General features: G+C 36.8%; 1 protein-coding gene across 2 annotated transcripts; it reads right to left on the bottom strand.

Moving 5' to 3' along the window:
* Window positions 1-437: 437 nt before the first annotated feature.
* grapa (GRB2 related adaptor protein a) lies at window positions 438-20,165 on the bottom strand. 2 transcript variants are annotated; one of them, XM_007247856.4, is made up of 5 exons: window positions 19,759-20,165; window positions 18,308-18,405; window positions 18,023-18,142; window positions 3,799-3,967; window positions 438-2,654 (listed from the first exon to the last, which is right to left on the bottom strand). In XM_007247856.4, exons 1-5 carry the CDS (start codon window positions 19,834-19,836, stop codon window positions 2,472-2,474), a joined length of 648 nt encoding a protein of 215 aa, XP_007247918.2. In that variant the 5' UTR covers window positions 19,837-20,165; the 3' UTR covers window positions 438-2,471. The 2 variants fall into 2 exon arrangements, with proteins under 2 accessions (XP_007247918.2, XP_007247919.2); XM_007247857.4 differs by having other exon boundaries at window positions 438-2,651; window positions 19,759-20,163.
* Between the last annotated feature and the right edge of the window lie 1,063 nt (window positions 20,166-21,228).

The following is a 21,228-nucleotide window of genomic DNA, read 5'->3' on the forward strand; positions in this document are numbered from 1 at the left end:
CACAGGAGGCGTGGTTTGTTGGAAATCATATGCATTTCAGCTCACCTGACTCTCAGTAGCCACTGTTGGGTGTTGCTGAAGTTGTGGATTGTGGACTAACACACCTCAAATATTATTACAGTGTTCTGAGAACTAGTGTAAAGTCAACAGAGCCGGTTAACACCAGCTCGAGACTCTTCAGGCCTCTCTGTAGAGCTCAGTGAAAACTTTAACTCTGTAGTCTCCACCCAGAGAGCTACTGTTCTGCAGATTTTAGCTTTAAACATAAAAAAAAAATAAACAACTAATTCAGCCAATCAGAGTGTTCTGAACACAGTACAGGATGCAGGAAGGGTTATTTCTCCAGGAGCAGGGCTGCTTTAACTACTACATAGATGTGCACAGCTCTCAAAAAGACAAAAGAAGCTTGTAAATAATACACTACTGGCACTACTGGCCCAATGATCTCATCATTAACACCTTTTTATTTATACCTAGCAACAACATTCATATACAGCTTGTTAATGTATGAAACAGTACTAAGATCAAGGACAATGGAATAAAAATGCCACATAACAAAACACACTCAACAGGCAATATGTAATAACAAATGCAACACATTTAAAATAAAATTATTCAAGTTGACAAAGAAAGTGCAATAAAATGTTGCATTTGAGGGATATTTACAAAACGTTTATGTACAGTGCTGTTAAAAGTGTTCACATTTCTTCTGTTTTTGCGTATTTGTCACATTTTAATGTATCAGAACATCCATATAATTGTAGTATAAGCCATACACAGTTTTAGTATTTTTAGCTTTTAAAAATATCACCCATAAGAACAAGTAAATGTCTCTATTTTTCTATTAAAACCACTTAACCAGTTCACACTTGGGTTCAGTTTCACTAGCCTTATTTCGGCATAATGACTGCCAGACCTGTTGATTGCAAACTTTTTAAGGATTTTTGTCGGTGTTTTGCCCTCTAGTCCAATTAAGAATGCAATTTTATAGGAAAAACTCCATACTCCAAAACCTCCCTACTCCCTTTATAATAAATTAAGTCATAGGCCTATAATGTCCACATTCACCTTTGTGTGTGTTTTCTTCCTTCTTTGTGGTGTGCTGATATCTTCTTTTGATGTTATATCGCCCTAAACAAAGCTAACATGCTAATGCATGCATTATCATCTTTGTGTGGGTGGAAATATTCTCAATGGTTGAGGGAGGGAATTCACAATATCTTAAAATATCCAGATATGTGTAGAGATAGTCTAAAAGAAGAACATGACGTAATGTTCTAAACAGATTGAAATACGGATGTGAAACATTCAAACCTATTGGCCTGGAAAGTCTTACAGAGCCACTGCGTAGTCTCTAGGACTCCAGCAAACCTCAGCTGTTATCCACAAACGAAGAATGAGTGGTCAGCCTACCAAACTTTTACTAAGAGTGCATCAAAAATGTATCCAGAGATCACTAAAGAACCCTAATGAACATCTAAAGAGTGAAGAATCCCACAATAAGAGTCACTGAGCAAAAATAGCATCTATGCGGATGTATCACATTTGAGAAAGTAAATCTAAATGACTCTCAAAGCTTTTGTAATAATATTCTGTGAACTGTTGAGTCCAATGTGATTTTTTATGGGGTGGAAGAAATTCATCTCACTCCTCTTCAGTGATACAATAGACTCATCACATATAATCTAAAGGCCAAGATAACTGGCACAACCAGTTATTAGGTTTAGGGCAATTACTTTTTCCCATGTGTAACTTTGGGTTTTAATAAATCTTAGGTAAACAGAAGGTGTGTGCGTGTGTTTAATTATTTGCTCTTACAGCTTTTCTCTGTCACTTTTGAGAATTTTTATATCCAAGACAGTGTGACTAAGCATTTTGACTGTCCTGTATTTAATCAGTGACAATGGACCTCTTAATTCTGATGACTCTGATATGTTTATGATATAAATATTTATAATTTGGACATGAACTAGAAATTTTAATGGAGGCCTTTTAAGCATTGTGTGATGCTGTTTGTACAAAACATTTTCTGAGAAATGCACTCACTCACTCACTGAATCGCAACAAATTGACTGAGAAAAACAGTAATCTTATGTCACAATTAGATGGATGATCTGAAACATTTAAATGTTATTAAAATACCCAAATAAAGGCATCTGAAAAAGGGCAAATACTCTTCTACAGCGCTGTATGTACAGTATTTCTCTCTCTGTTTAGTGACACCTCTTTATCTCCTCTTTGGACACCAGTAGCCTCTCAAATAGCCCACCATTAGCCTCTTAGTGTCAGCATCATTGCTTTATATACGCTGGTGGCTAAATGAAAGTGATCACATGGTTTCTCTGCAGGTTCTTGTCTGGAAAGTCACTGGTCTGCATATATTCTTCACCTCATCTCAGACAATACCTCACTGAACGCTGGTCTCTGGCAGTCCATGTGTGAAACCAGTGCTCACTGCCCCGGCCGAGAGGTCAGTGGTAAATGGGCTTGACGTACTCTCTGGGGAAGAGCCCGACGCGGCCGTGGCAGCGACCCTTCCAGCACTGTGAGTCTGAGCAGTCCAGCAGGTCGATGATATCACCGCGCAGGAAGTGCAGCTGGGAGTTGTGCTGGGGGTTGAAGTCGAACAGGGCGTGGGCTTGATGAGGCCTCTGCTGGAAACAATAAAAAATACCAGCCAACCTTTAGTGCACCTCTAACACAACCACCACTGACCAGACACTGATCTACACTATATGGACAAAAGTGTTAGATGGAGCTCCATCATTCCAGAGGACACAGTTCCACTGCTCAACAGCTCAATACTGCAGGGCGTTTTAATACCCCTCTAGCCCATAACTGGCATTAGATAAACCCCTTAACAGGCCAGGATTTTTGTCAATTATCTGACATTACACCCCTAAATCTTGTCAGTTATATTACAAGTCTCCACCTGGATGTAAGTAAGTAAATGATGTGGGGTCGATGCTGCAGTTGGTCAGGTCTAGGTTCAGCAACAGTATGTGCTGAAAGAATGAGGTCAGCTGACTACCTGAATTTACTGAATATAGACCAGGTTATTCCATCAATGAAACATACATTTCTAAGATGACAATGGCAGGATTTATGAGGCTGGAATTAAAGAGTGGTTCAGGGAGCATGAGATCATCATTTTCACATATGAATTGAGTCCAGATCTTAACCTCATTGAGAATCTTTGGGATGTGCTGGATGGAGAAGGCTTTGTGCAGTGGTCAGACTCTACCATCATCAATGCTGCAAAATCTTGGTGAAAAATTAATGCAACACTTGACTGAAATAAATCTTATACTAAAAGTTAAAGGTGGTTCAACCAAATATTAGGGTGTGACCTTTTTTTTGGCCTAGGCAGTATAAGTGGAAGTGTAAGTGACTAGGAATGTCACTCGATCTGTCAGTGTAAAATAATGCTGAGGTTCATAGTGCCATAGTTCACCAATATTCTACAGAGCCAGTCCCTACAGACCTCCAAACTTCATGTGGCCTACAGAATAGCTCAATTACAGAGCATACAGAGCTTCATTCAGGCGTGCAGATTCTTTTAGCAATATACTGTAGATAGATAGACAGACAGACTGACAGATAGAAAGATGAATGGATGGATAGACAGAGAGATATACTGTAGATATAGACATCATGCTGTTTCAGGGTGGTAGAGCACTTACTCCACTACTAGTCTGAGGGAAAAGTAGAACGCAGTCGTATGCCCTCGCTAAATTTTAATTCACATTTTATAAATATTTTATAGTAAAATATATATATTTTAAACATGCCGCTTACCCTCTGCGACTGCTCTACTTCTCTGAGGAACACGGTTCGTTCCTTAGCGATGCTGTTACTCTTGTAGAAATCCACCAGCTGATTAATGGAGGAGAAGACCTCGTCCCAGACGAAGTAGTTACCGTCCCGCTCCTTCAGAACCTTGAAGTGTTGCACATGATCTCCATAGCTGTTCAGAGACAGAAACCACAGACCTGTTTTATTCACATGATCCTGTTACTGAAAATGAGATTCTGTAGGTCTATGCTTTTCATAGGAAAGACTTAATAAACTGTTAATAATACAATTCTACCTTTAGAACTTAGTAATACAATTATACTATAAGAGCTTATTATATAATTTTAATAGAAACAGAAAGAAGATGTTAATAATACAATTCTACCATTAGAACTTATTATAAAACTTTAATGGAAACAGAAAGAAATTGTAAATAATACAATTCTACCATTAGAACTTATTATAAAACTTTAATAGAAACAGAAAGAAACTGTTAGTTATACAATTATACTATTAGAACTTATTATAGAATTTTAATAGAAACAGAACAAAACTGTTAGTAATACAATTCTACCAATATAACGTATTATAGAACTTTAATAGAAACAAAAAGAAACTGTCAGAAAAACAATTATACTATTAGACCTTATTATAGATTTTTAATAGAAACATAAAGAAACTGTAAATAATACAATTGTCCTATTAGAACTTATTATAGAACTTTAATAGAAACAAAAAGAAACTGTTAGTAATACAATTCTACCATTAGAACTTAGTATATAATTTTAATAGGAACAGAAAGAAGATGTTAGTAATACAATTCTACCAATAGAATTTATTATAGAGCTTAAATAGAAACAGAAAGAAACTAGTAGTAATACAATTCTACGTTTAGAACTTATTATAGAACTTTAATAGAAACAGAAAGAAACTGTTAATAGTACAATTCTACCATTAGAATTTATTATGAAACTTAAATAGAAACAGAAAGACCATGCAGAAGGCAGAAAATTTACTTCAATGGAAAAAAGGGGGAAATAAGTAACAAGGCAAACAGAAGAATCTGGCACAGCTGGTCAGTTGCAGAACTGAGAAATATATCATAATCTGCAATAATGTTTTGAGCTAAAGTTTGAGCATGAATCAATTCCTCATTTTTGCGCTTGCAGGGCAAAAAAGGCTTGTCTGACCATCTGCCTGAATAAAAAAGGGACCTTTTAGTACACACTCTTAAAAGGGGTTCAACAAAGCCAGCCCCCACCCCTTCTAAATTTGCTAAAAGGTGCTGTACTTAAAGTTAGGGATTATGATTAGGAGAACAGTGTAGATTGTGTGATAATCTGATCTCAGTGGTTTGTGTTTTAACATGAAATAGAAATAAACATTTTATACAATGTGGTGCATTAACGCATCTCTTATTCAGAAGGAGGAGTTAAAAAACTACAGCCAATTTTAATTTATGTACGCAGAGTCCTCTGTGCTGGACAAGTATACTGGTTTTAGAACGCATTTCCAGACAGATGGCTCATTTTAAAGAATGACACAAATTTTACCACATTACTAATGTGGCTAACCACATGACTAATGGCCAGGAAGAGGATGTAGAGGGTGATGGGAAGATAAAAACACCAAACACTAAACACCATATCCTCTACCTAAAACCAAAACATGAGCAGTAGGTCCTTTTATTCTTGTGAGTTGGGAGGTGAAGCCTTTATGAGCCTCAGATGCCTATGGGCACTTTCTGGCATTTCTGGTAGGTACTGACCACTGTAAGATGGGAACACCCCACAAGACCTGCATTATGGTACTTTGATCTGGTAATATGGATCAATGCGGCTCATATTCTTATGCTTGCTCATCTTTTCTCCTTCCAACACATTAGAGCTTAGATCGGGCCCAAAATATCCGACCCGAGCCCGTGCATGTTCTGCCCGAGCCCGAGCCGACCCAGCCCACACACTGTCATTTTGAGCCCGAGCCTGATTTAAACCCAAGTAAGTAGAGCTCTAAAACTGAGCTTTTAAAAACATTTTTGGGCTGTTTGAATGAGCGAAATCTGTTCAGAATGATGTTAATTAACACTGCAACACTGAAGAAGCATAGACCCATTATTTAAGAAAAGTGTTTATTAAGAACATATCTTCGAAAGATTAAAACACGAACAATGCAAACAATGATCCACAGGCCTAAACATCGGTAATATAGGCTGCAAGAATGATGTCTGAATGACTTTAATCTAATAAAACTTGACATGGTTTAAGTATAGAAAAATAATGTGTGTTATTTATGGACAAGTGTTATGGACACAGTGTTTAATATGGACAAGTGGAGTGTGCACTGCACACTGTGTTTGATTTGTTACTTTGCTATATTGTGATTATCATGCAATAGTTTTAGATACAGTACTGTGCAAATGTTTTAGGCACCTGTAGGAATTTCAGTAAAGAAAAAGCTTCTTATCTGTGCAGTAAGTGTTTATCAGCTCAATAAAACACTAACATTACAATAAATACAAACAGCAATTTTACAAAAAGCAGAGCTTTTACAGCCCTGATCTCCTTAAAAAGTTTAATAGAGTTATTTCTAGTTCTCATCATATCAACACCCGGTTTTTGTCAGGTAAAAATACTCATATTACTGAGATAAATGGATTAGTGTAATTTGCTTTGGTGCCTAAAACTTTTGCACAGTACTGTAAAATAACCAGGCTTTTCTTAAGCCCGACCCGGCCCGGCCCGAGGAAAGTGCTGGGAAATCTCGGCCTGAGCCGGCCCGAGTTTGGGTCAGGCCTCGGGTGAGGTCGGGTTCAGGAAACGAATCTAAGCTCCACAAAACATCCCCTCAAGAACTGACTTAACAAGTACAAAATTATTCACTTGCTGCCCAACATGTACATCCCACTTGTTTACACATACCACTGTACCCCAGATCATCTGTGTTACTTCTTATCTTTAATATTTTGTTCTGTTGTAACTCAACAGTGCAGCTGGTCTTTTGTTTTAAGTGTGTGATGTAACTGCATATGAAAAACAAATTAGTGTAAGTGTAATTCGTACAAAACATTTGTTGTATTTTGTAGATATGTTGAAAGAGTTGCTGTGGAACAATAACATTAATCTGCTTCCTCTGCAAGCTGCCTTAGGCCTCAAAGGCCACTTTCCTGTTCTTCACAATGAGAGCCTGTAGAACACTGCCCAAAATAACAGCTTGGCAAGTAAAAGCATCTTAAGTGTACCCAGTATATTCAAGGTTATGTTCCTTTGTCCCAAAACACCCCTTAGTCTAAAGATTATTAAATTTACTCCATGTCTTTACTGCAGTTAAATAAATATAGGATGAATTTATAAAAATCTAGTAACACTTGCGTTACAGAACATTAGAACATAACATTATGAAAAGTACAAACATTTTAAAAACATTTTCTCAATATTATAATGCTAAATACATTCATCATAAATTAAAGCATACAATTTTTATTAAATAAAAAACCCAAATCTACAAATGAGCAACTAAAGCGTCTGGGTTTTCTCAAGTAGAGTCGTCCCCTGAAGTAACACATAATGATCAATTTATTAACTGTCCCATGACTTTTGGCATGCTAGTTTTTACTGTAATGTAGTGATGGCTTAATCTTAACCCATAAAGGGTTGGATCCAAATCTATTTAAACTGCTTTGTTACAACACTTGTGTGATACTATTTAAAATACTTTAAATTTAAATTCAATCTAGTAACTAAAAAAAACATTGGGGTGTGTTTTCCAAAATATTCATAAGGCTAAATACTTCTTGACTTTAATAATCAAGAACATTCCTATTTCTATATACAAGCTATAAAATTAGATGTGTTACTTTTATTATATTAAAGCGTATATTACATAATGTTCATCCAACATTATTAAATTAATACAAAAAAAAATGTTCTCAGCATTTTATTTGACTGCCATGTCAGCATGCCAGTGCTTCTACTGTCTACCTCCAAAACAGCTCAAAGTCATGTTTCTGATTTACCAAATACAGCAACAGAATAAACAGCGTAAATCAATTATTAAGAATACTTATAGGCAACTATTTAAGCATTTGAGCATTCACATGTACATAAAATAAATAAAAAAAAAATATGTGTCAATATTCTTTATAATAAACATTTGCCTAATGATATTTTTTGTGTTAGAACTTTGAGAAAATGTAAATTGTAAATGGGTGGTTTTTGACTGGTGGTGCCTATCCATTACAGATGCAGAGGATTCAAAGGGTTAAAGGATTCAAGGAAACTTTTTGAAATTGTCATTTCACATTACATATAGTACATGAGGTAGAACGAAATTGTATTCCCATGGTCCAGTAACACCCAAAGAGCTATTGTTGAAATAGATAAATATAAAAAAAAAATTTAACTGAATAAAAATAAAATAGTATTAAATAGATATCAATATAAATATACAACATATAAAGGTAACAGGGAAGAAGTAGTAACATGAAGTCCAAAGAGGAGGATTCAACAAAAAAATACTTAAAATTTGTAAGGTGGGAGAATAATAAGGCACAAGATTGGCTTTCTGTAAGTTTTTGTTGTTTGTAAATTATTAATATCATTCATTATCGAAGAATGCACTTCCAGAAACTACATGTTAAACTAAGACTAGCATCACCGGCGTCAGTCAGTCAGTCTACCTATTTAAAGGGTGAAAAGTACCCACTGTGGTGATGAAATCATGGTGCGATCACACTGAGCATGGCCCGATATATCTGTGTGTATATATTTGTGTTATATCTGTGGGTATATATTTAAATATGTTCTGTGACAATACAGCATGTCCGCTGTAAGTTCCCCCATAAACACGGCTCTGACTCAGAGCCAAAAAGAGATTTCCCGTGTTGCAAAACATAGCGCATACAAATGACCAGCACTGTGACGTCACTTCCTGTATTTGTGATTTAGTCTTCTAAGTAACTTGCATCACAATACGATATCTTGAAGCAAGATATCCTGGTGGCACACTCAGCTTACACAATCCAGCTGTTTACAGGCACTGTCTTCACAGCAAGTTACCAATTCATTTCACCTCAAAGCTGTGGCGGGGGCCAAGTGGAAAAACTTACGTACAAAAGCATCCATACCCAGCCCCACAGCCCCCAGCTCCACAGCCACAGAGAACAAAAGATCACAGCCCACACGCTGTAGTGGGTCATTCTGATTGACGTCTCATTCAGCGGTTTAACCTTCAGTGAATATAAATAGTAATATATACAGTACTGAAGAACTATACTGAAAGGATGTGTTTCACCCAAGATAGTGCTCTAATGTGGGTGAAAGGTTATTATCTTAGAAAGGAACGAGAGTCATGTACAACTGCAGATGCTGTGACAGATAAAGACTGGAAGACTTAAAGATGTTTGGGGTAGGGGTGTGCTATATCATATCGTACACGATAATATCGCCAAAATTTTCGAATATCGTGGACGATATTATACCCTGAAATATCGTGCAGTATCACCCACCCCTAATCACCACATCAGGGTTCTACTTTTTTACTGTTTTTAGCAAAAGAAAAATTCACACTGTTCTCATTTCCCATTATATATCTACTACAGACAGATTATATATGTCTAGAATCATTTATTTTACTTTAATCCTGGATATATGGAGATATTTGGAGTGCATTATTACTAGTATTATGACATTCTGGATCATTGACTTCTGTTACAAATCTGATAAAATTATTGTATTTTTTTATATCTCAGTTAGGGGTGTGTCACATCAAATCATCGTATGCAATAATGAAATTTAACTTTTTGTTGCAGTAGTGTATTCATGATTTTTATTTTTATTTAGTGTTTTGTTATATCGGCAAGAGTATCGTTATTGCGAAAATACCATGAAATAGTGAGATATTATTTTAGGGCCATATCGCCCACCCCTAGTTTGGGGGTCTCAGACCTCTGAGCTATCTGGCTTTAGGTCACAAGGCCCTCCCGATTTCCTGGTAGTGTTATATCAGTAGTTTTATTCAAAAGCAGGCACACATTAAAAGATTTGGATTTAACACTATCCTAGATAACATATGGCACCACGTCCTACAGTGCAAAAAAACCCATAATATTATTGTGTAATAACAGCTAATATTTTAGAGTTCATTTAACACCATACACAAGCAAAAAAACTCTCTGACAACTCATAGGTGTATACAGTACTGTGCAAAGGTTTTAGGCACCAAAGCAAATTACACTAATCCATTTATCTCAGCAATATGAGTGTTTTTACCTAAAAAAAAGTACCACATATGATTTAAACGGATACAAATAAACATACATACGGTAAAACGTAACAAGGAATCCTCATTTTTAACTAACTATGTTATATTCTGTGATCCAAGCTGAAGAACAAAGTGAAGAGTACTGTATGTGTGACCATTGAATACACTCTATGACAGAGTTAAAGTCACTCTTTTCTGGGAGTTGGCCTTTTAACTCTGTTCAGAGGTTAAATCTGATTGTGGGAGATAAAACACCTATCAGATCTAGAGTAAAATATACAGCCCTTAGCTGGAGTTAATTTTAACATAAACTCCTTCACAGTGTTAACAACTAATGCAAAAAAATGTGTTAATAAATTAATATTATTAAAGAACATTGTAATATTTTAAAATGACAGAGAGAAAATGAGAGAAAAATGACAACAAAAAGCATCAATACTGACTGCAATAACAGTTTCATACTCAACAAGTGAATGCCAGTGTATTTTTCCATTGCATGGGAGCTTTAATCCTGCATTGCAATTCACAGTGCACTGCCAGCACTTCGTCACACTTTACAGTACAGAGGATGGTAACTTGCTCTTATAATCGCCAACACGCTGGCTAGGCAAACAACCGTTACATCAAATATAATGGAATACCCAACAAAAGGCAGGCCTGGTGGACAAGACTACACACTGATGGTAAGCACTGAAATATTTAACTCTGTCGAATAACTCCAATACTAAACACAATTTAAATCTAAATGAGTTAAAATCACAGTTTGAGAGTGAAAAAAAAACTCTCAATTGTTTTACTCTGAAATTTTAACTCTCCAGGTTTTGCTGTGTGAATCAACTCCAAGAGAGTTTAGTCAAACGCTTTAACACCTTGGAATAAGCTCCAAAATACTCCACCACCATAGAGTTCTCCTCAACTCAACTTGTAGTTTAAATTGGAGAATAAACTGACACAATTTAACACTTTCAGACATTTTTGTTTAAATCCAGAAAAATTGCTGTGTATAGACTCATATATTAACTTCGTAACGCTCATCTTTATTAACAAATGTTTATATAACAAATGTTTACTCCACAGATAAAACAACTCTGAAAAGTGTTTAATTAAGATAACACTCAGCGTTTTAATTTTTGTAGCTCTAGACAGTGTTAATTTTAATTTACTTTTATATATTATAACGTGATACACAACTAAACTGGGGATCTATTGAAAATTTACATTATAATTTAATTAAATGAAGAAAGCACATACAGGGGGTACATCTGAAAAAAAAAAGGTAAATATCAAATCATTTAGCTATACTGCAGGATAATTTATGTATTTTAAAATCTTAAATAAACTTTATGTAGAATAGGAGAGATCATGAAAGACCACAAAACAAGCAGTGGTTCTCTCTGCAGCACTGTATATATATATATAACATTCCTAATGGTAGTTAAATGCGTGCAACACCTATAAAGGACAACCAGGAACAAGAGAGTAACAATTGGGTAACTCTGACATTAACATGCAACTTCATGCAAATTTTCTTGTAGTATTTTTTTCCCACATATACTTTGCCCTTTGTTCATGGCAGTTAGGTAGGCTTCACTCCAGTCACACTGCAGAGATTTATTATGCGTATGTCTTGTTTGAATAATAAAATCAAAATTGGCTTTATGTCTTTAGAAGCTGCTTCTAGTAGGCCTGAATATCCAGCACTTCAACAGCTCAAAATTGTACGGCTGAAGTAGAAAGAAAACTTACATCATAGCAAACAGTTATGAAAGGCTTCTAATGTCATAATATTACTTGGAAATATCAGAAAGTTACCCAATTGTTACTCTCATGTTCTTGGTTGTGCTTATTTCTTAAATTGTAGCTAAATTTAAGTGTCAGTAAGACCTGGTACGTATTTTGTATACATTGGTTTATACAGAGTATTTACACCATAAGTTGTGATAAAGTGATACAAAACAATTTCTTTCAAAATTTCTTTCACAATACTTAAACAATATAACATAACTGTTCATATTAAATATGAATGTTTTTATATAAAATAATTAAAACATTTTTCCTGGGTATTGTAGGTTAAGGGCATTTTTCATTCACATGCATGTAACTTAAAAAAATATCCAAGTCATGCCACTATTCACATATTCCATTGTTCAGCAAGATATTGCATATTACAGATGGAACCCTCTGTCTGTAATAACATGCACAGTGTCATATTTAACAGACAGGAAACTCTCCCAAATATTCAAAAATGTCTTGTAAATTCAAATTTGTATTCAAATGTATTTGTATATTTGTTATAACATTTCCTCTACCATATACAAAAGATAATATCCTCTGTTGACTTCTCCAAATAACAACAGCCATGTTCTATCTTCTGCTGGGTCTGTCGTACCTGCAGATTCTGAGAGCTCATGCACGATGACAGCCCTGAAACAGCTACAAGCCTTTTCCATCCAGATCAGTATAATAGAGTCCTCCATCATCCACTGAACCCCGGACTCACCACAACATGCACAGGCTTACATCCATATAAAACATGCAGCATTGTGTGAAGTGTAAATGAGGACATGAGTATTTCTGTAAGGTTAATCCTTACAGAAATACTCATGTCCTCATTTACACTGAATGACAGAGGTTCCTCCTGGTTGTTCTAAATTCTGGATGCTTGTTTACACTATTCAGTAAGTAGACATTTTTGGGCACCACTTCTGATGACTGTATTTAGCTAGACTTCCCAGCAGTTTATTAGAAAGTATTCTAAACTTCCTTTTTTTTCTAACGTTTTTCTTCCAATTTATCTGTCCAACTGTCCCACCATTCAGCTGCCTTTCAGCTGTATATCCTCCATCACTAGTAATGCCTCAGCACAAGGAGAGTGAAGACTAGTGCACGTCACTTCCGACACATGTGAAGCCAATCACCACCTCTTTTTGAACTGTTGCTGATGCAGCACTGCCGAGTAGCATCACAGCGCTTTTGGAGGAAAGCGCAGGGACTTGGTTCATATACATAAGCTCACAGACGCCTTGTGCTGATCTACTTCACCGTAGGAGTGATGAGGGGAGAGAGCACCATCTACCCACCCAGAGAGAGCTCTGGCAGCTGATGGAGAGCTCTGGAACCTGCATGACCAGGATTCAAACCAGCAATCTCCTGATTATAGTGGCGGTGCCTCTTTTCGAAAAGCAATTGAAAGGTTCACATATTCATACTTAAAAACAGGCCCTCCAAAAATTCTAAATCCAAGCAAGAAATCCTCCAGCTGGATGTAATAATTCGACACAACGTTCGATTCTAAACACAATCACTAATCACCTCTGCACCCCAAACAAAGCATATATATTTATACAAAACATTCATGCATATGTTAATTAAAAATTGACTTAGAAGGACATGATTTCCATTGGTTGGTCCAGAGCCAGATTAAAGCACTAATCATTTATTTTTCTTTGCAATAGCTTTTTTTGCAAAAGTCTAAATAAGTAAACAGTTCACTAGAATCTCATATTTGTCTCATTAGCACATACATGAATCTCCATTCTGGTCTATTTATTCAGGTCATGCACAAGGTACATTTCTAGGCATGTTCTTCCATGTAAAGACATGTAAAGTGCTGGTTTACGTCACTACTGGCCATTCTTAGCATCTTCTCATTTCACATTCAGACACGGTAAAATATGTATAGGTGTAGGCAGTCATGGACCTTTGAACATGTATATGCTGTATATGTCGTCCTCCTGGTGGGAGAACCCTCATTCATACTGATAATATTTAAGCATTAAAAAACACACACACACACACCCTGTATATGACTCAAGTGTTCTTATTAGACACGTTGGGAGGTCAGATGATAAAAATCTCCCTAAACAATGTTTGAGGATAAACATAGAACTAGACATTACCCTGCATCATCCAAAGCCCACAAGAGATCACCTAAAACAACAGAAGCTCACAAGTCTGCTAAAGCCGACGTGTCCCATGACATACTGTTGGGTGCTGACAGAGCTAGATTGCACTGTTGATCGAGCTTACTCAACACTGGACCTCATATATCATCACTATTACACAACAAACTTGCTTCTCTACTGTTCAGGGAAGGTCCATGATCACTGTGCAACCTAAAACCCAATTCATCCCATAAGTACTGGATGGAGCAGGTTCATGTTTTTTCTGCTCCAAAAAGAATCAGTGCAACTTAAAGTAGTTGAATAAATGTTGCATATACAGCTTTGGAAAAAAAATAGTCACCACTTCAGTTTCTGAATCAGTTTCTCTGATTTTGCTATTTATAGGTATATGTTTGAGTAAAATTAACATTGTTGTTTTATTCTATAAACTACAGCCAACATTTCTCCCAAATTCCAAATAAAAATATTGTGGCGTGGAAGAGGAAGGAAGACCCGTGAGACTCATGCTGAATGCTCAACAGCTCCTTCATTGAACCGTCTTGCCACTCGCTTACAGTCTTTAACAAGACTAGGAGAGCTAAAACCATCCCCACAGAGCTCAAATAGCCCAAAGGCCACCAACCCAGCTGTGTGTCTCCCAGATGGCAGATCCAGAGTGGTGCCCACCCTCTCTGCATAACCCCTCCCAAAGGAGATGCCCCACCCCTGTCATCCTCGCACACAGGAGAACAGAAACATGCCTGCAGGCAGCCACACACACAACCCAGAGCCGCCACAATATTGTCATTTAGAGCATTTATTTGCAGAAAATTAGAAATGGCTGAAATAACAAAAAAAAGAACAAATGCAGAGCTTTTATATTTATAAAGTTTTAAGAGTTCAGAAATCAATATTTAGTGAAATAAACCTGGTTTTTAATCACAGTTTTCATGCATCTTGGCATGTCCCCCTCCACCAGTCTTACACACTGCTTTTAAATAACGTTATGCCACTCCTGGTGCAAAAATTCAAGCAGTTCAGCTTGGTTTGATGGCTTGTGATCATCCATCTTCCTCTTGATTATATTCCAGAGGTTTTCAATTTGGAAAAAATAAAAGAAACTCATTTTTAATTTTCATCATTGTTAAGTGGTCTTTTATTTTTCCCAGAGCTGTATTGTTGCATTAACTGAAAACCTTCTTCTACCAAGAAAATGGCAACTTAACAGCTTTTACTTTAAATTAAAAGTAAAATGACTTCATTACAAATAATTCCGAAGCATTTTTTATTGGTCCTGTCAGCATACATTTTTGACACAGTGTAACTACTGCAAGATTCACATTATGTGAAAATGTGAAAAAAAAAATCAAAATGGGACACTAATATTGACAAGAAGCTGGAATTCAGTTTTCAATATTTAGTTTCAATTTAAGGTGACAGTTACGTTTTTGGTGTGAATGTGTAATTGCACAATGGTAAAAAATAATTTTAGAACGTGCATTGTGGTGCAGGTAATTTTTAGAGTGAAGGAATCTGGTGATTTGATCTAGGTCTCCGGTTTTTGTTTAACCATTATCTTTAAACATTAAAGCAAACATATGCTGTTTCATGTATTAAATGGTTCAAAAAGTGAAACATTTTTTGAAACCTGCAAAAAAAAAGGTTCAGTTTTCAGTATTTAGTATATATCCTTTGGCTAAATGTTTTATTAAATTTGGTATTTAAAGCAGTGAACATGGCTTCAAGTCAGGTAGGATCAGCTAATCATGTCCACCAGTCAGAAACGGCTGAGATCGAGTGTGTGTTGGATTCCAACCCTATCCCTCATGTGGTGTGAAATGCTCTCTCTGCTCCTGCACACAGCCATTGTCTCTGTATGGCAGCTGTAAGATGATTATTGTGCTCAAGCCTCCGACAGGCCTCTCGGTTTGGAATGCAGAACAGGGCCGCTGCTGGCTGCATCACTCTCGCATTAGCCTGGTCCTGCACACCACCTGCCAATTTCACTTCCTCTGCTGTGTCGAGCAGCCTCCTAATCTCACACTAACAGGAAGCAGCGCCTCCACACCTGAGGCCAGCTACGCTCAAACACCGGCGCTCTGATTAGCTTCCAGAGCACCGCGGCCCTCTTATGGGATCTGTCTTGTGCCTGCTGCTTGTGTCCAAATCCAAATCAGCCAAGCAGGACTAGCAGTTAATGAGCCGTGGCAGATAATATTATACCTGTGCTGGAGAGCGTGATGATCTAATATCCAGGTGGTGGATGAGCTTCCATTTAAGGTGGTTGAAGATTTTGCGGGTCATTACTAAATCGCGGAAGCTTTATATAAAACACCAAAACCTTGTTTTCTCATTTGCTCCTTGTGTGTTTGCTTCAACAGTGACACATTTCACTGCATTTAACATAATACCTATTTGGGCATATTGGTGATGGTGAAGACTAGCACATGCCTCCTCCAGTACATGTGAAGTCAGCCACCGCTTCTTTTTGAACTGCTGCTGATGCAGCATTACCGAGTATCATCACAGCGCGCTCGGAGGAAAGCGCGGCGACTCAGTTATAATACATCAGCTCACAGATGCCTCGTGCTGATCCACATCACCATTTGGAGTGATGAGGGGAAAGAGCGAAGCCAATTGTGCTCTCTCGGTGCTCCGGTAGCTGATGGCAAGCTACATGAACAGGATTCGAACCGGCAATCTCTCTTAGCCCGTCAGACCCCTCGGAGTTCATCTATAAACTAAAATGTACAGCCCAAACAATTACAGGGATCAGCCATAACATGAATTCCACCTCCTTGTTTCTACACTCAGCAGCCTCATGTGGGCAGCAGTGTCCTGTGTTCACTAATAACAAAACAGAGAATGACCAACACAAACTGTGCATTAAAAGATTTAGAAGGTTCTACTTTTATTAGCAGTCAAACAAAATATTGATATCTCAAATATCGTATTCTTTTCATTTGCAATATATTATCGATATGTGGTGTCGAATTCTTAAAATTACTCCTCGTGGTGGCGCTAACCAAATGACTAGGGTAAACCTACACACGGTGGACCAACACCAGCAGATGACATGTCTCTCCAAACCATCACTAATTGTGGAAACTTCACACTAGACCTCAAACAGTTTGGACTGTGTGTCTCTTCACTCTTCCTCCAGACTCTGCTCCTTTATTTACAAATGATGATCAGTGATGGTTTGGAGAGACATGTCATCTGCTGGTGTTGATCCACTGTGTTTTATCAAGTCTAAAGTCAGTGCAGTGTTTTCCTCGAAAATCTTACAGCACTTCATGCTTCCCCCTGCTGACAACTTTTACGTCGATGCGGATTTCATTTTCCAGGACTTGGCACATTTCCCACACTGCCAAAAGTACCAATTGGTCTTATACAATATTCTAATTTTCTGAGATACAGATATTTAGGTTTTCATTGGCTGTAAGCCACAATCATCAACAATACGCTTAAAATAGATCACTCTTTGTGTAATACATCTATAATATATATGAGTTTCACATTTTGAACTGAATTACTGAAATAAAGTACATTTTTAATAATATAATTTTTTGAAGATGCACTAGACTAATGTCTAATCCTCATTTAAACCAGACCACCACCAGCAAAAAGCCACCAACCAAAAACTTCTACTTTCCAATGGCAAAGAAATATTATAAGTTTTAAGTGACAAGATGTCTTTAAGAAACTCCTGATGACTGAGCTCTTTAAAGAGCACTTACTCTCCTAACCACTCTAACTAACCAACAAACTACTTCTAACCTCATTTCCTTCTTCCTCTCCTTTCCTCCTCTATCCCACTATTTCACTTTGGCCTCCTTTAGGCCCTGCTTAAAAAATGTTTGTTAACTTTCAACTTAAATGTACATCATTATTGTAAGTCGCTTTGGACAAAAGCGTCTGCCAAATGTAATGTAATATAATGTAACAAGAAGGCCTAAGTGACCTAAAGAAGATTAAAAAAGATATTAATGATCTAGAAAAGAAGGTGAGAAGAAGGTCAGAGTGATTGTAAAAGGTGCCAAAAGCTGATAATTGACCTGCAGAAGTCCACACAGCTGTCTCACCTGACTGATATGGAGAACTCCCCAGGTGCGCTCTCACTTTCCCGCACCAGGAACGCCCCGCACTCCCGCTGCCGCAGACGCCCCTCAGCGACATGTCTGGAGATCCGTCCTGCAAACCACCTGTGAACAGTACAGTCAGTCATCCCTCTGAGCCACAGCCACTCTCTTTATACAACAACAGCTGGTGAATCACACCTCCAGCTCACTTCACACTGTGCTGTGTGACACACTGAATAATTACAAATGCACACAAAATTCAGATCAGGTTAAAGCGGGGATACGTACGTGTGTGGTCTCACACTGATGTAGTTCTTGGGCACATAGCCTCTTCTTCCCAGTAACTCTGCTGTATACCAGTTTGGGTCATCCTCCATATTGGTGATCTATGTGTGGGAAAGTAGGAATGAATAGTGAGCTGTGCTGAAGCATCAACAACTACTAGCTTGTTTTATTAGAGTTCTTCTTTTGCAGCGAACAATTTGCCAATAGATTTTTGTATTTATATCTATTCAGAATCAGATAGTTTACAAATGTATATCACTGGTGGTGGACATTTTTTTATTTTTCACATACGGTAATATGAATATGAAAGTGGCTCTTTATTTTGTGTCCACGTTTCAGGAAGAATGGACCAATAGAATGGACTTCAAAATGACTTTGAATCAAATATTTTATTCACTTCTATTGAAGGTAAAATGTTTTTAATTCTTCTGTGAAACTTCCATTTGGAGAAAAGGATTTTGTCTAAAAGTCCTGATATATAAATTGCTGATTTGTCATAGGTGGAGGACATCCTAGACTTACAGCAAATTATATATTTATTTGTATACAAAACGTATATGTATTTAATGTTGTTGCAATGTAAACAAAATTATATTTAATTTTGGAGCATTTCAACTCATGAACAACTTCTAGATTCACATTATGTTAGAAAGACTAAGGACAAAAATAAAAAATGCTTTTGCGGGAGATATATATAGTGCTCAATAAAACCTTATATCTTCCAAATGGCTTTTAATGTTTATAAAGAAAGGCAAAAACCTAATTTCAAATATTTTTAAAGTATTTATGTGGGTTCATTCATTATGATTTTTTACTCATTGTAAAAAGCAACTTGTACTCTACTTCAAATCAAAACAGTGACAAGAGCACAAAAACAAAAGTGACCATATGCACTGTACATTTACAAGAAATATGATACATAATATTCATCTTTGTAAAAAAAAAAAAAAAAAAATCCCAAAGAGACATTTATGTTCATCTATTCATCAGGAACAATATCCAGATTCATATTATGTGTGAAAAACTCAAAAAGGGAAAAAATAGAGATCTACAAAATCCTGTTCTATTGCCAAAGCAGTTATCTGCTAGCTGTACTCTTAATGATTGTGCATGTGATAAATAAACTTTGATTGGATTCACTGAATTAATGTGATTGAAGAGTGCCTAAAAAGACTTTCTGGAGGTCAGTTTCTGGTCCGTTTCATTAATCAGTTTTAGATCTATAAAAAATATTTGATTATAGGGAGCTGTTCATAGTTCTTTGTGTAATGTGTGTAGAAATACAGTAACAGTTTTACACTAATGTAGGTTTTCAAGTACAAGTCAAATAATCTTTGAAGATCTTTTATTTCTTAGAATATATTACTTTGATAAACTTCATCTCCTGCTTTATCAACTAAAATGGAAAGTAATCTCTACTAAACAGAGCTGCTGTTTTTTCCTGTTTCTCTTACCTTCAACACGTCGCCCTTCTGGAAGCTGAGTTCATCGCTCTCCGTGGCACGAAAGTCATAGAGAGACACAGCCTCCATCCTGCGAGTCCCCGTGCAGCAGCTGGAGCAGTTGGAACCGCTGGAACTGATCTACAGTAGAACAGCAGGGCAGAGGATCCACAGCCTGGCAGGTCTAAAAGGAGCAGTGAGCTGAGAGCTGCAGTTATATAGATAGATGGAGAGCCCAATACAGAACACACAGACTGTCCACTGGCTCAGAGCTGAATCTGGCAGGAAGGTACCACCACCAGCACATGTGATAGACTAAGTGGGTGAGAGAGTGTGAGTGTGAAAGAGAGCTGAAGAGGAGGAGGGGAACAGAGAGAGAGAGAGAGAAAGAGAGAGAGAGAGAGAGAGAGAGAGAGAGAGAGAGAGAGAGAGAGTGTATGTAGGAGGGAGGGAGGGGGTGGCAAGTTCCTGTCTTTGCATTCTCTAACACCAGGAAATACAGTGATATGAGAAACAGGAAAACTAGAAAAAAAGAGGTGAGAAGGAAGAACGAAAGCCACAAGTGAGAAATTTCCACCACTCCAGGTGGTGGAAAACTTACCTAACCATTTATGGTTATCTAAAATAATATTTAATTTATGTAACATTAAGTAAAACAATAATTAAAACAATGAAAAGTGAAAAAAAAGGTTAAATACACTGATGTGGCAAAAACTGTTGAGTCATCTCCACTTTGGCTATTTTCATTTGCACTGTTATTGTTGCAGTTTACTTACTTGCCATTTGATATCATGTCTTGTTTGGTATATTCTTATTATTATTTTGTGTATTATGATGATTGTCTCTTTGCTCAATGTATAGAGATTCAACATCTACCGAAGCCAAATTCCTTCTGTATGTTAAATATGCTTGGCCTTGAACTTGAACTTGATCTAGGATCTGTGGGTTATGTGTGTGAGGTCTCCTGCAATGAATGTGGAAGGGATTTATTCCAGAGTTGCTTGTCTGTTCACATGAACAGTTGTAGCTAGACACCACCGGTCACAGTCCTTACCACCCACTGTGCTGTTCACTGTGGGTGGTAATAAGGGGTGGGCAATATGGTCCTAAAATAATATCACTATATCATATAGTATTTTCATGACAATGATATTGTTGGTGATATGAAAAAAAAAAACACTAAATAAATAATAATAAAAAAAATCATATGCAATAATAAAAAATAATTTTCATTTTGTTGCAGTAGTAGTATTCTTTATATATATATATATATTTAAAGAAAATACTACTACTGCAACAAAATGAAAATTATTTTTTATTATTGCATACGATATGATATGGCACACTCCTAACTGAATCAAAGTTTGATTCAAAGTTAATGTGTTTTGTTATATTTTGTACATATGGTGTGGTTAGTGCTGCAGTTTAATGAGAGCACTTTTCTACTTCCTCCTTGCATCTCTGCTTCTCACTATACTTGAT

Source organism: Astyanax mexicanus, chromosome 3 (genome assembly GCF_023375975.1).
Source record: "Astyanax mexicanus isolate ESR-SI-001 chromosome 3, AstMex3_surface, whole genome shotgun sequence".
NCBI classification, from domain to species: domain Eukaryota; kingdom Metazoa; phylum Chordata; class Actinopteri; order Characiformes; family Acestrorhamphidae; genus Astyanax; species Astyanax mexicanus.

Bases quoted from the DNA above. Each gene is read 5' to 3' on its own strand.
- grapa (XM_007247856.4), bottom strand. From the start codon at position 19,836: ATGGAGGCTGTGTCTCTCTATGACTTTCGTGCCACGGAGAGCGATGAA. The intron at 18,143-18,307 runs GTACGTATCCCC...TACTGTTCACAG, and splicing joins ATCAGTGTGAGACCACACAC to GTGGTTTGCAGGACGGATCT. The intron at 3,968-18,022 runs GTGAGACAGCTG...GTCTCTGAACAG, and splicing joins GAGTTCTCCATATCAGTCAG to CTATGGAGATCATGTGCAAC.